The sequence below is a fragment of the Chelonoidis abingdonii genome, chromosome 1 (assembly GCF_003597395.2).
Source record: "Chelonoidis abingdonii isolate Lonesome George chromosome 1, CheloAbing_2.0, whole genome shotgun sequence".
In the NCBI taxonomy this organism is placed as follows: domain Eukaryota; kingdom Metazoa; phylum Chordata; order Testudines; family Testudinidae; genus Chelonoidis; species Chelonoidis abingdonii.
In genome coordinates this window covers 144418425-144428896 of record NC_133769.1, presented here as the reverse complement: position 1 = coordinate 144428896, position 10472 = coordinate 144418425, and the positions used below count along the sequence as shown (strand labels likewise).

Genomic DNA, 10472 nt, shown 5'->3' with positions numbered 1-10472 from the left:
GATCACTTTAAGAGAACTGTGTTGTTTGTACTTCTGAGTAACCAGTGAGGTAATAAAGAAACTGTTTTATGCTGGCTTGGAAATCTAAGTATTGGAATATCCACCAGATTTATGGGGATTAGCTGCCCCATTCTTTGCAGTTCAGCTCAACTGAGTGACCACAGCTGGCCGCCACTGGGACCCTGATCACAGGTTGTCTACCACTCCAGCAGTGTAGATCTTGTACTGGTGAAGGATTCACTGAGTTCTCTGGTACTCGACACTCAAGATAGACAGTAAAGGACAACTCTGAAGAGAGCATTACCCCAACCTGTGGGAGTACAGACTCCTCCCTGCCCCATTCCAGTACAGAAAATGCTGATAAGACCAACTGACCCATTCAATCCAGCCTTCATTCTCCATTGTCAACACCTTGGATCAACTATCAGCAACTGGCTTGACACTATGAAAGCAGCCTTCCTTACCATATTCCTCCACAGTAAAGGGGTGTTGCACCTTGTCCCCAGAGCTCTTCTGCACCACCACTTTGTAGGTCCCTTGGATGGGCTCGGAAGTGAGGGGGAAGGAGAGCTGGGTGAAGCCCCCTTTTAACTCAACTTCTTGCCACTGATACACACGGTTCTTCTGGGGGTCCTAGAGGTGTCAAGACCACAAGATTACTTGGACAGTAAGGGGTGATGCCGGTGAGAAATTAGAAGCTTTGGCAGAGTTGTGTGGGGAGCCTAGGACTGGAATATCAGGAAGGTTGCATGGCAATATCTGGATACATTATTGGCACTGTGGGGGGTAAAGTGTATCCCTCTTCCAGTTAGCGCTATGGGTCTAAACAAAATCAGCAAGAAGCAGCTTGAAGAAGCCAGGTGCTGATTGCTGTCCATGGTGAAATGTGATTGTTCTGAACATGAAGTAAATTCCTCTACATACCTCGATATAGGCCAGTGGAACCTGGAAAAAAGTGCAAAAGGGAGAATGAGTTTAGAATTCATACCCCAGATGGAAATGTAAATGTCAGCAAGTGCTGAAAAGGATCAGAGACGTTAATGTAAATGAGAACAGCATCTTGAGTGACACCAGATAGGCTATAAATTTACAAGGGCTATGGATCATCGTGCTTCAGGCATAAACCAATCACCAACTAAGGCCTGGAAAAAATGTCCCTCCATGGGACAGCACTAAATAATGAGATGCATTATGAGAGTTTTAAAGCTTCCTGCGAGGCATGTGGCACTGGCCCCAGTCAGAGAGAGACAGGGTTGAAGTAGATAGACCAGGGTTCCCCAATGCTGTGCCCGCGGATGCCATGTCTCCAGCCAGGGCATCCATGTGCACCCGCCTACTGACCGGCGGACAAGCAGCTGCCGAAATGCCACCAAGAACTGGCAACGTCAAGAAGCGCTACCGCCAAAATCCCACCAAAGTTCAGTGGCATTTCGGCGGTGACGCCTCTTGATGCTGCCACTTCATAGTAGCATTTCAGTGGCTGCTTGTCCGGCTGCCATGGTCCTCGGTGGCTAGTCATCTGGTGCCCATCCCACAGAAAAGGTTGGGGACCACTGAGATAGACCATTGGTCTGTTCAGCTCTAGCAAGGAAGCAAGATAGCAGCATGATGGATTCAAGGCTGTGATCTGGTATAGCAGGGAGGAGAAATACCAGGATAAATGGTCCAATTGCAGTGATCTGGTATAGATCAGATATAGATCTGGTATAGATCAGGTCAGAAGGGACCATTAAGATCTTCTAGTCTGACCTTCTGCACAACGCAGGCCACAAAATCTCACCCACCCACTCCAGCAACAAACCCCTGACCTATGTCTGAGCTATTTAAATCTTCAGCTTGTGGTTTAAAGACTTCAAGGTGCAGAGAATCCTCCAGCAAGTGACCCGTGCCCCACACTGCAGAGGAAGGCGAGAAATCTCCAGGGCCTCTGCCAATCTGCCCTGGAGGAAAATTCCTTCCTGACCCCAAATATGGTGATCAGCTAAACCCCTGAGCATGTGGGCAAGACTCACCAGCCAGCACCCAGGAAAGAATTCTCTGTAGTAACTCAGATCCCACCCCATCGAACATCCCATCACAAGCATTGGGCATATTTACCACTAATAGCCAAAGATCAATTGCCAAAATTAGGTTATCCCATCATACCATCCCCTCCATAAATGTATCAAGCTTAGTCTTGAAGCCAGATATGTCTTTTGCCCCCACTGCTCCCCTTGGAAGGCTAAGGGCAGCTTCTGCAACCCTAGTAACAAGTAAGTTTTGCTTAGTGCTGAGTGGCTAATGAATGTTGTCTGTGTGTCATGTCATTCCCAAATCTTTTCAAGATTGTAACGAGACGACTTTATGAAGCAGTCTAAAGGAGGAGTCCTGGAGTGTCAGAAAGCACCGGGATACCCCTGGCACTAGAGTCCCACCTTAATCTGAGGAATACCTCCTCTCGAAGGGATGTTTCTCTCATCCTTTTCCCCTCACTGATGACTTAATGACTAGCATACTTACCAACCTATTCAGAGGATGGAAGTTTTCATCCAGATAGACAACTCGAAACAGGACTGAGAGAGACAGACAGACAGAGAGATTTCCATGATGAGACGTTCAGCCACCAAATCAGGAAATGTCAGTCATATGGCATGCTGGGGAATGGGATATGGAGTCTTTCAGCTCTATGGACTTGAGTTCACTACAAAATTAGGTCATGTTAGAACAAGATCTTGAGGAATCATGTTAATTAACACAATGTGAAAAGCAGCTTTGCAGTCAGTGTAGATATGGACAAGTCATATTTCACATGGTGGCTACTGGTCATGGGTAAACGCTACTGGAACTGTAGGATTCACCAGGACCAGCTGACACAATGTTAAACGAGGCTTGTTTATGTCTTCACTGATTGAAATGTTGCATGTAACATCATGTTAATTAACACAATTCCTCAAGGTCGTGTTCTATACAATGAGGTCATGTTAGAAAAGACAATCCCTGGGAAATCAGCTCCACTCCAGCATCAGATTGATCGCCCTGAGCCATTACTCTCAGACTGAGAATACTGGCTCAGGATGATCAAGAAAAATAGTACAGAGTTTTCCACCTTCAGGGCACCAGTTCCAATTCAGCTCCAAGTCATGGGAATGGACGGCACAATCAACATGACTTATGGAATTCTCTCACCTCTACAGCACTTACTCCATGTCCATAATGAGCAAAGTCAGTTTCCATCCTGAAGGCTATTTGATTGCCTATGCGAAATGAGTTGGTTGGGCCTCAACCTAGTTCTTAGTAGGACAAGTATCGAAGTCATAAAAATACATCACTGCAGTGAGTGATGTCTCCTCTTTGGTGGTCTCAGTAAAGAGGATGAAAACTGCCTAGGCCACAGAGTTTGAACTCCCGCCAGGCACACAGGCAGTGCGTGTGCTTGTGTGTGTGGCTTGCATAGGTACAGCAGGGGGCGCACCAATGTGGGGGATAAAAAAATTCTTCATTCTCCAGGGACTATTGATCTGGCACCTTCAGTGCACTGCAGATGTCAGGCCAATGTAGATCCAATGCTTATAAGGGTTGTGGAGGATTTCCTGATTCCCCACCCCATTCCCTGTACCTGTTTGTCCTGGTTTGTAGATGGGTTTGTCCGTCTGGACAAAGACCAGACTCTTTGAGTTCTTGACCAGCACCGATTTTCGGCTCCTGAACTCCAGCGTTGGTCCCTTCACCAGCACCGTGAGAAACGCTGATGATGAGCTGTTAGATTTGGGAAGCTGGAGAACAGTAAAAGAGCCCCTGCCTTAGAGACTCCCCTCAACAGCCTCTTTAACTGAACCTGCCGTTGAGAGATGAGGGCATTGTGGGAAGCCATCGCAGGCCCAACCACAGCGGTGACAAGGATTAGAGCAGGAGGCAGGGGCACCCAAGCTGACCACCCCTATCTCCACATTTCCACTAACATCCCCTCGAACCTGGTGCTCTGGGTGCTTTGCAACAACAGGGCCTCGACTAGCTTCCTCTACCCCAGTCGCTCTGACAAATTTCACCTTCGTGTCTTAGCCCAAAATGTATCTTCCTTTTTTCTTGCCATCTGCAGAGATTGGGAATAAACCCCCTTCCTCCTGTTATACTGTTCCCCTAAAGGGATTCGTCCATTGCAATCCTGACTCTGTGGAAACTTCTTTTCTAGATTAAACATGTTGACTCCCTACACACGTTAAGTCTCACTCTCCAGTCCATGTGCGACAAATCCTAGCTATGTACACTGTATTCATCAGCTGGGATTTAACATCAGATCCAAAGGCCAGGTCCCTGTCTCCTGAGGTAATCGAGGACTCTTGTTAGCTCTCAGTTAGTAGCAAGGAGTTACTCACCGGGTAGCCAGTCGGAGTCATGATCACACACAATACACCCATTTATTACACACACAAGACAAGCTATTCCCAAGCATCTGAGGTCTGATCTGAAGCACAAGTCCGATCTGAAGGGCCATTTGTACTTAACTGTGGCTGCTGGAAGTACAGTGAGATGAACCCGCTGAGTGGGTGCCCGCTGAGTGGTGAGATAGATCAGAAGGAGGGGTAGAGCAAACCCAGTCCCCTCTCCTGGCCAATAGCACGAGGGGATTGGGAGGCAGCTTGCTTTCTGAGGACCCAGTAACAGCCATTGCCAGCTGAGAGAGGCTCAGGAGCATTCAGCAAAGAGCAGAGTGCTGATGCCATCAGGATACAGGTGTGGATAAACCCAGTGAGAAAGCAGTAGATACTTGGAGCAGGCAGCCCGGCAACCAGAGAACCAAATAGAGGTTGCCATGGGGCTCTGGGACCAATGGAGGCGGCAGCCCTCCAAGACTTAAAAGTGCAGTAACAGGCTCTAGACCAGCAGTTCCCAAACTTTGGGTCACGACCCCAAATGGGGTCACGCCATCAGAAATGGGGTCGCAGCAATCCCTACTGTGCAGAGGATGCCAGTTTGCTACACACAGCATGGCCTCACATGTATGGGGCAAGCAAGGTCACGATGCATGGAGAACGCCATTTTGCTCTACAAAATGGCTTCCTCTCCACAGCATGACCTCACACGCACCATACATCACATTGCATAGACAATACCACTTTGTTCTTCAAAATGGCATCTTCCATGGTGTCCCAGGAGGAAATAATTCATTAAAATTTGGGAACTCCTGTTCTAGATACCGGGGATTTGCCTGAGGAAAGCGTCAACATGATTTGACCAAATGGTAGACCCTGGGAACAGGGAAAGTGCTGCAGTGCCCATAAAGGGGGATTGCATAATGGGAAGTTTAGGGTGGGCCTTGCAGCCTAATCGTTGCCTATAAGTGAAACAACATGCAAGCAGATGTGAGTCAACTGCTACATTTGATGACAGAACAGGACAACACAGAGGGACCCCAGGGATACATCAGACTAGGGGATTGACCCTTGCCAGTGGGACCTGCAGGCTAATTGACCTTCTAAAAGCAAGCTGGTCTAGAAGGGACATCCCAGCTACGAGGCCTGAAGAGTCTCACTGGACAAATTTAGCCTTGTGTCCTCTAGTGACCCATCCCTGAGAGGACAAATTTGGCAATTACTGCATTCATCTTTGGTTGTAACTCACTTCGCTGATGCCATTTGAATCCTTTCTGCCAACCTTACTAAATAACCCTTTCATTTGAGTTAGCCTGACAGTATTGCCAACCTCAAGAGATCAACCATCAGCATCAGATCCCAGAAAATCATGAGATGGTTCCAAAATCATGAGACCAAAAAAAAACCAAACAGCAAATCATGTTTTTTTATTGTTTTTTCACTGTTCAAAACTCCCCTCTACGCCTCTGGCTATGTGTGTGGTGATATTTTCAGGTAGAAAAGTCTACCTTTCTGGCACCCAAAACTGCACACTTCTCCCACCGCACCCCCTGCTCCAGTGCCCCAACTCCCTCCTGTACCCTAATTTCCCCCACAAGTCCTTCTGCCTCCCTCACATGCCTGCTGCCACTGATCAGGGGGACCCTGAGAAAGAATAGTCAGTGACTCTTTCTCAGCATTGAGAACTATCACATGAGGAGCCACAGAGAGCCTGGCCACTGTTTATGATACACTGCACTGTGGGATGCAACTCATACAGTCATCTGGCCTAGGGCCATTAAAACCCTTGTAGATTCCTCTCCACACTGGCTAGAAACCATTGCAGTAGCCATCTGGATAGCATCTGTCTTGGATGGTGTAGACGCAACAAATCCTGCCTCTTGGTGGGGGGTTAGATATATGACCCTTGCGGTCCCTTCTAACCCTGTGGTTCTACAATTCTAAGGTTCAGCAGCAGCTGCCTTGAGCTAGAGCTCTCATCCTAGGTGTTCCAAAAGACTGAGGAGAGTTTCTAAGAATAAGAAGGGGAGTGACTTTGCAGGAAGGACTGAAAATTTCCAGCAGCAGAGAGGGGGATCTTGAGGCTGGGTTTCCAGCAGTGGAGAAAGGAGTTGCATATGCAGTGGGAATTGGGCCGGTCAAGCACAGGGCAGGACAGGCCCCAGTCCAGGCAACCTCCTCTATTCCCAGACTAGCTTCTCTTAGTTAACCTTGCTAATCAACCAGAGCTCCAAGAGTTAATCCCTCTGGTCACTATCCTTATTGCTTTACTGTTGTGACACAGATAATAATCATTGTGGGGGTCAGATACTCACCGTGAATGGGACACACTTGAATACATCCTTCTCTGACACCACGTCTGCGATCAGACTCCTGTTCTCCCCTGCGTATTCCAGTGTGGCGCTCAGCGTCACAGACTCGTTCAGGTGGGTCAGCTGGATACAGGCCTTTTCAGGAATGTTGGTGTGGATCAGAAAGGGCACTAGCACCATGTACTGCCTGGGATGGGGAAGGGCACAGGTCAGAAAAACCAGTTTGATGGTCTCAGCCTTCACCTTCCAATGGGAGCTGTATATTTTTTCCAAATGACGAGGACTTTTCCCTTGTGTCTATAACATATTACCACGGGAGGTGCTGGTGAGTGAGGAAGGGCCCAGGTGACAAGTGGAACAAGACTGACAGCTGTTAATGCTAGTAGTGTCTGACATTGAGCCACTGCCCGGTACAGCAGCTGTGGCATTGGCAACTCCACGCAACACACTGCGTGCAGGGTGGGTATTAGAGAGGAGTGACGAATGCCAGAAATGACCACAGCTGTCCCATTTGCTAGATAATGTAATCGAGATTCACAAACGCTCTTTCCAATGGGTGAACAATAACAGAGTGTTAACTCCAGAGCTCTTTTTTACAGTCTGAGACGTGATCTTCAAGGCAATAGTAGCTAGACACATAATGTGGCAGAGATTATTTAGTAAACAGTACAAGTTATTCAGTACAGTTACTGCAAATGGCCAGGAGGTGGTGCTAGATCTTAAGAAAGGACCAGAGCAAATGCACTTTACATGGTCTCCCTGGGACAAAATTTCTCTCCGACTCCTTTGCATTTCAGCCAGAGCTCTGGGTAGGGTGACCAGATGTCCCGATTTTATAGGGACAGTCCTGTTTTGGGGGACTTTTTCTTATATAGGGACCTATTACCCCCATCCCTGTCCCGATTTTTCACACTTGCTGTCTGGTCACCCTAGCTCTGGGACTCCGCCTGCATCAAACACTGAGCCCTGGTCTACACTACAAACTTATGTCAGTATAACTACATCACTCAGGGGGTGGGGTGGGTGGGGAATTCACACTCCTGAGCAACACACTTATACCAACCTAACTCCCAGTATAGACAGTGATATGTCAACAGGAAGGCTTCTCCCATTGACATAGCTACCACTTCTCGGGGTGGTGGAGTACTTATGCCAATCAGAGAAGCTCTCCCGTCGGTGTAGGTAGCATCTTCACTAAGTCCTACAGTGGTGCAGCTGCAGCTCGGTAAGTGTAGACAAGCCCTGAATCCAGGTCTCCCATGTGGCAGAGCAGAGTGTTAACAAGTAGGTGCTACAATGCTCAGCCCCTTGAGAGGCCAAGTGCCAGTCTGAGTCACAATGTCCACACTGCTAGTTTTCGTGAACTAGCAGGGCTCACACTAACAATGCAAGTCTGTAGACCCAGGCTGGGAGGCGCCTTCCCAGATACAATGTAGACATACATCAGAGAGAGCCTGGGAATCAAACCTGACTGTCCCAGGTGGCAATGGAGAGTACTGATCTCTAGGGGGCAGTAGTAGGAGTAGCCTTGCCAGTACTCCCAGTGACTGCCAGCCCCAGAGTAGTGAGGAACTGGGACAAGGAATCGAGTCTTTGCATATCAGTACAGGGCATTAGCCCTCAGCGATCTCTCTGCTGGCTGGTATGTCAGGGGGCTTGTATGTATCTCAGAGGGAACAGGGGTCAGTGCTAGCAGCACTGTTATCTCCTTCAATCTGTTTGCACAGAGGAAGCACTGACGCATAGCTGCCATCTTTACCTGTGTTTGTTAAAACCTGATGGCTGCTTTGCAGTTGCCCCCAGTGATTTTTTGGCACCAGAGGAGGGAGCAGTATTGCCAAAGCCCCAGGTGAGGGAGTCTCCCTTGTGGTAGAACCCCTCACTTTTACCTATTAATAGGTAGGAGGAAATGCATGGGCAATGAGAGAGAGAGAGAAAACACAATACAATGCACCGACCTGCTGCCAGCCATCCAGGGATCTCAAAGCACCTTACAGACCTTAATGAACTCAGCTCTCCCTCCATCCTCACACATACACACCATGCATTAGCAAGGTATCATTACCCCCACGGCAATCATGGGAGGACAGAAGCACAGAGTGGTGCAATGACTTCCCCATGGTAACAGAGTCAGTCAGTGGCAGGGCCAGGAATAGAACCCAGGACTCGTGATTCCCCAAAAACAGCATGAGCCCCCTCTCCGTGTTCAGCTTACGGTTCGGTGGTGGGCGAGGTATCTCCAGGGAGGAGGAAGAGGAGCAGGAGGAAGATGCTGGGACCACCGGGCAGCCTGTTCTTCCCCATTGTGCAGAGCGAGGGTGGTGAGTGAGACAGACACACAGATTTGTCTGCTGGCTCCCTGCACCTTGGCTGTCTGCTGGGTCCGCCCCTTTATACCTCTCTCTGCAAACAGCCCCCGGGACAGTAAGATAAGGGCAGGAGGCCAGGACCATCTGGCAAATAAGAAGAGGAAGGTGAGGAGAAGCCAGAGCCAACAGCTCTGAATCAGAGCACAGAGAGGGATCTAGCTGGTTCCTGACAAACTAGGGGGAGTGGATCAAGTAGGCTTTGTTTGATAAGGGAGAGGGACAGAAAGGAAGGTGAGGGGAGATGGCAGAGCAGGCAGTGGCAATGAGAACCTCCTTTCTGATGGAGCTCAGCATGCAGTGCTGGCCACTTACCCTGAACCAATGCTAAATGAGGTGCTGAGGGAAGGGGAAGATGCTCCTTCAAATTGGGGGTGCAGCAGGCGAGATGTTTTATGGAAGCAATGGGGGATGGGCCTGGGCCCTATGTGTATAAGGAGGGTGAGAACCGTCCCTACTTGGTTTGAAAATGGGGGTCTCTGCTGAGCCCCCTCCTTCCTCTGAGATCCCACCCAACCTTGCACATCTGCTTGCTCTTTCCCACGCGCAGACCTATCCAGGCCTAGTGCAGGCAAATGGGGCCAGAGAGAAGTTGGGCAATGACCTGTCAGAGATAACCCAGCCTTCGCCTCCCTGCCCAGACACACAGGGAGGGTAACAGGATGGGATGGAGATGGGAAGCTGCCAACAATTTCACCCATTAACAGTCTGTAACACATTAACCAATTCCCCAGGACAACAGCTTAGCTCTCCCCACACAGCACAGGGGTCACTGACCTAGAGCAATGGTCCATCTAGTGTATTCTCCCACTTGCTTCCACACTGGATCACCCTATTGGTCTATTTAATAGAGTATCCTGTGCTTGACAGTAGCCAATGCTGGATTCTTCAGAGGGGGAGAGAAAGCCCCATAATGCACCTCACTAGGTAACATTGTCTCATGGAGGGAAATTTCTTCCCGATTCCTGACTCCTCGCTAGCAATCTGCTCATGCCTTGAGCATGAACATCCATAGCTCTGGTAATGATTACCCTAGTGGCTATTGGGACCATGAATGCTCCTCTGAGTCATATTCTCAAAGAAAAAGCTATGCTAACAGATAGTTAGTTATACTAAAGAGAATTGTGTATGCATAATTTAAGGGGGAAAGCTTCACAGGGATAGAGTAATCATCTGAAAAACAAGCATTATAAAGTCAAGCAATTCTGAGTTAAGGTTGCATTTAAAAGAAAACCAAACATATTCAGATCAAAAAGGCACAGCTATGGCCCCCAAACACCCTTCACTCTACCGTGTAGTGACACAAGCTGGGAAGGAAAAAGGAACCTTGAATGATTTTGAAAATCAGTTTAATCTGCTTTGGGACTGCAAACCCTGAAATGTCAAGCTCATTCTAATTATCCAACTGAGTAACTAGAGGGCAGCGCTAAGGTGGTTTGAATGCC

The 10472-nt window shown here is 48.5% G+C and overlaps 1 protein-coding gene across 1 annotated transcript in view; it reads right to left on the bottom strand.

The window, feature by feature from the left end:
- LOC116823810 (alpha-2-macroglobulin-like) overlaps positions 1 to 8965 on the bottom strand; it is a 45986-nt gene extending 37021 nt beyond the window's left edge. The window contains exons 1-6 of the mRNA XM_075066798.1: positions 8877 to 8965; positions 6665 to 6848; positions 3596 to 3752; positions 2500 to 2552; positions 925 to 945; positions 465 to 633 (exon numbers count right to left, since the gene is read on the bottom strand). Coding sequence (XP_074922899.1) covers positions 465 to 633; positions 925 to 945; positions 2500 to 2552; positions 3596 to 3752; positions 6665 to 6848; positions 8877 to 8965 — 673 coding nt within the window. The remainder of the gene's footprint in view (positions 1 to 464; positions 634 to 924; positions 946 to 2499; positions 2553 to 3595; positions 3753 to 6664; positions 6849 to 8876) is intronic.
- Positions 8966 to 10472: the final 1507 nt, after the last annotated feature.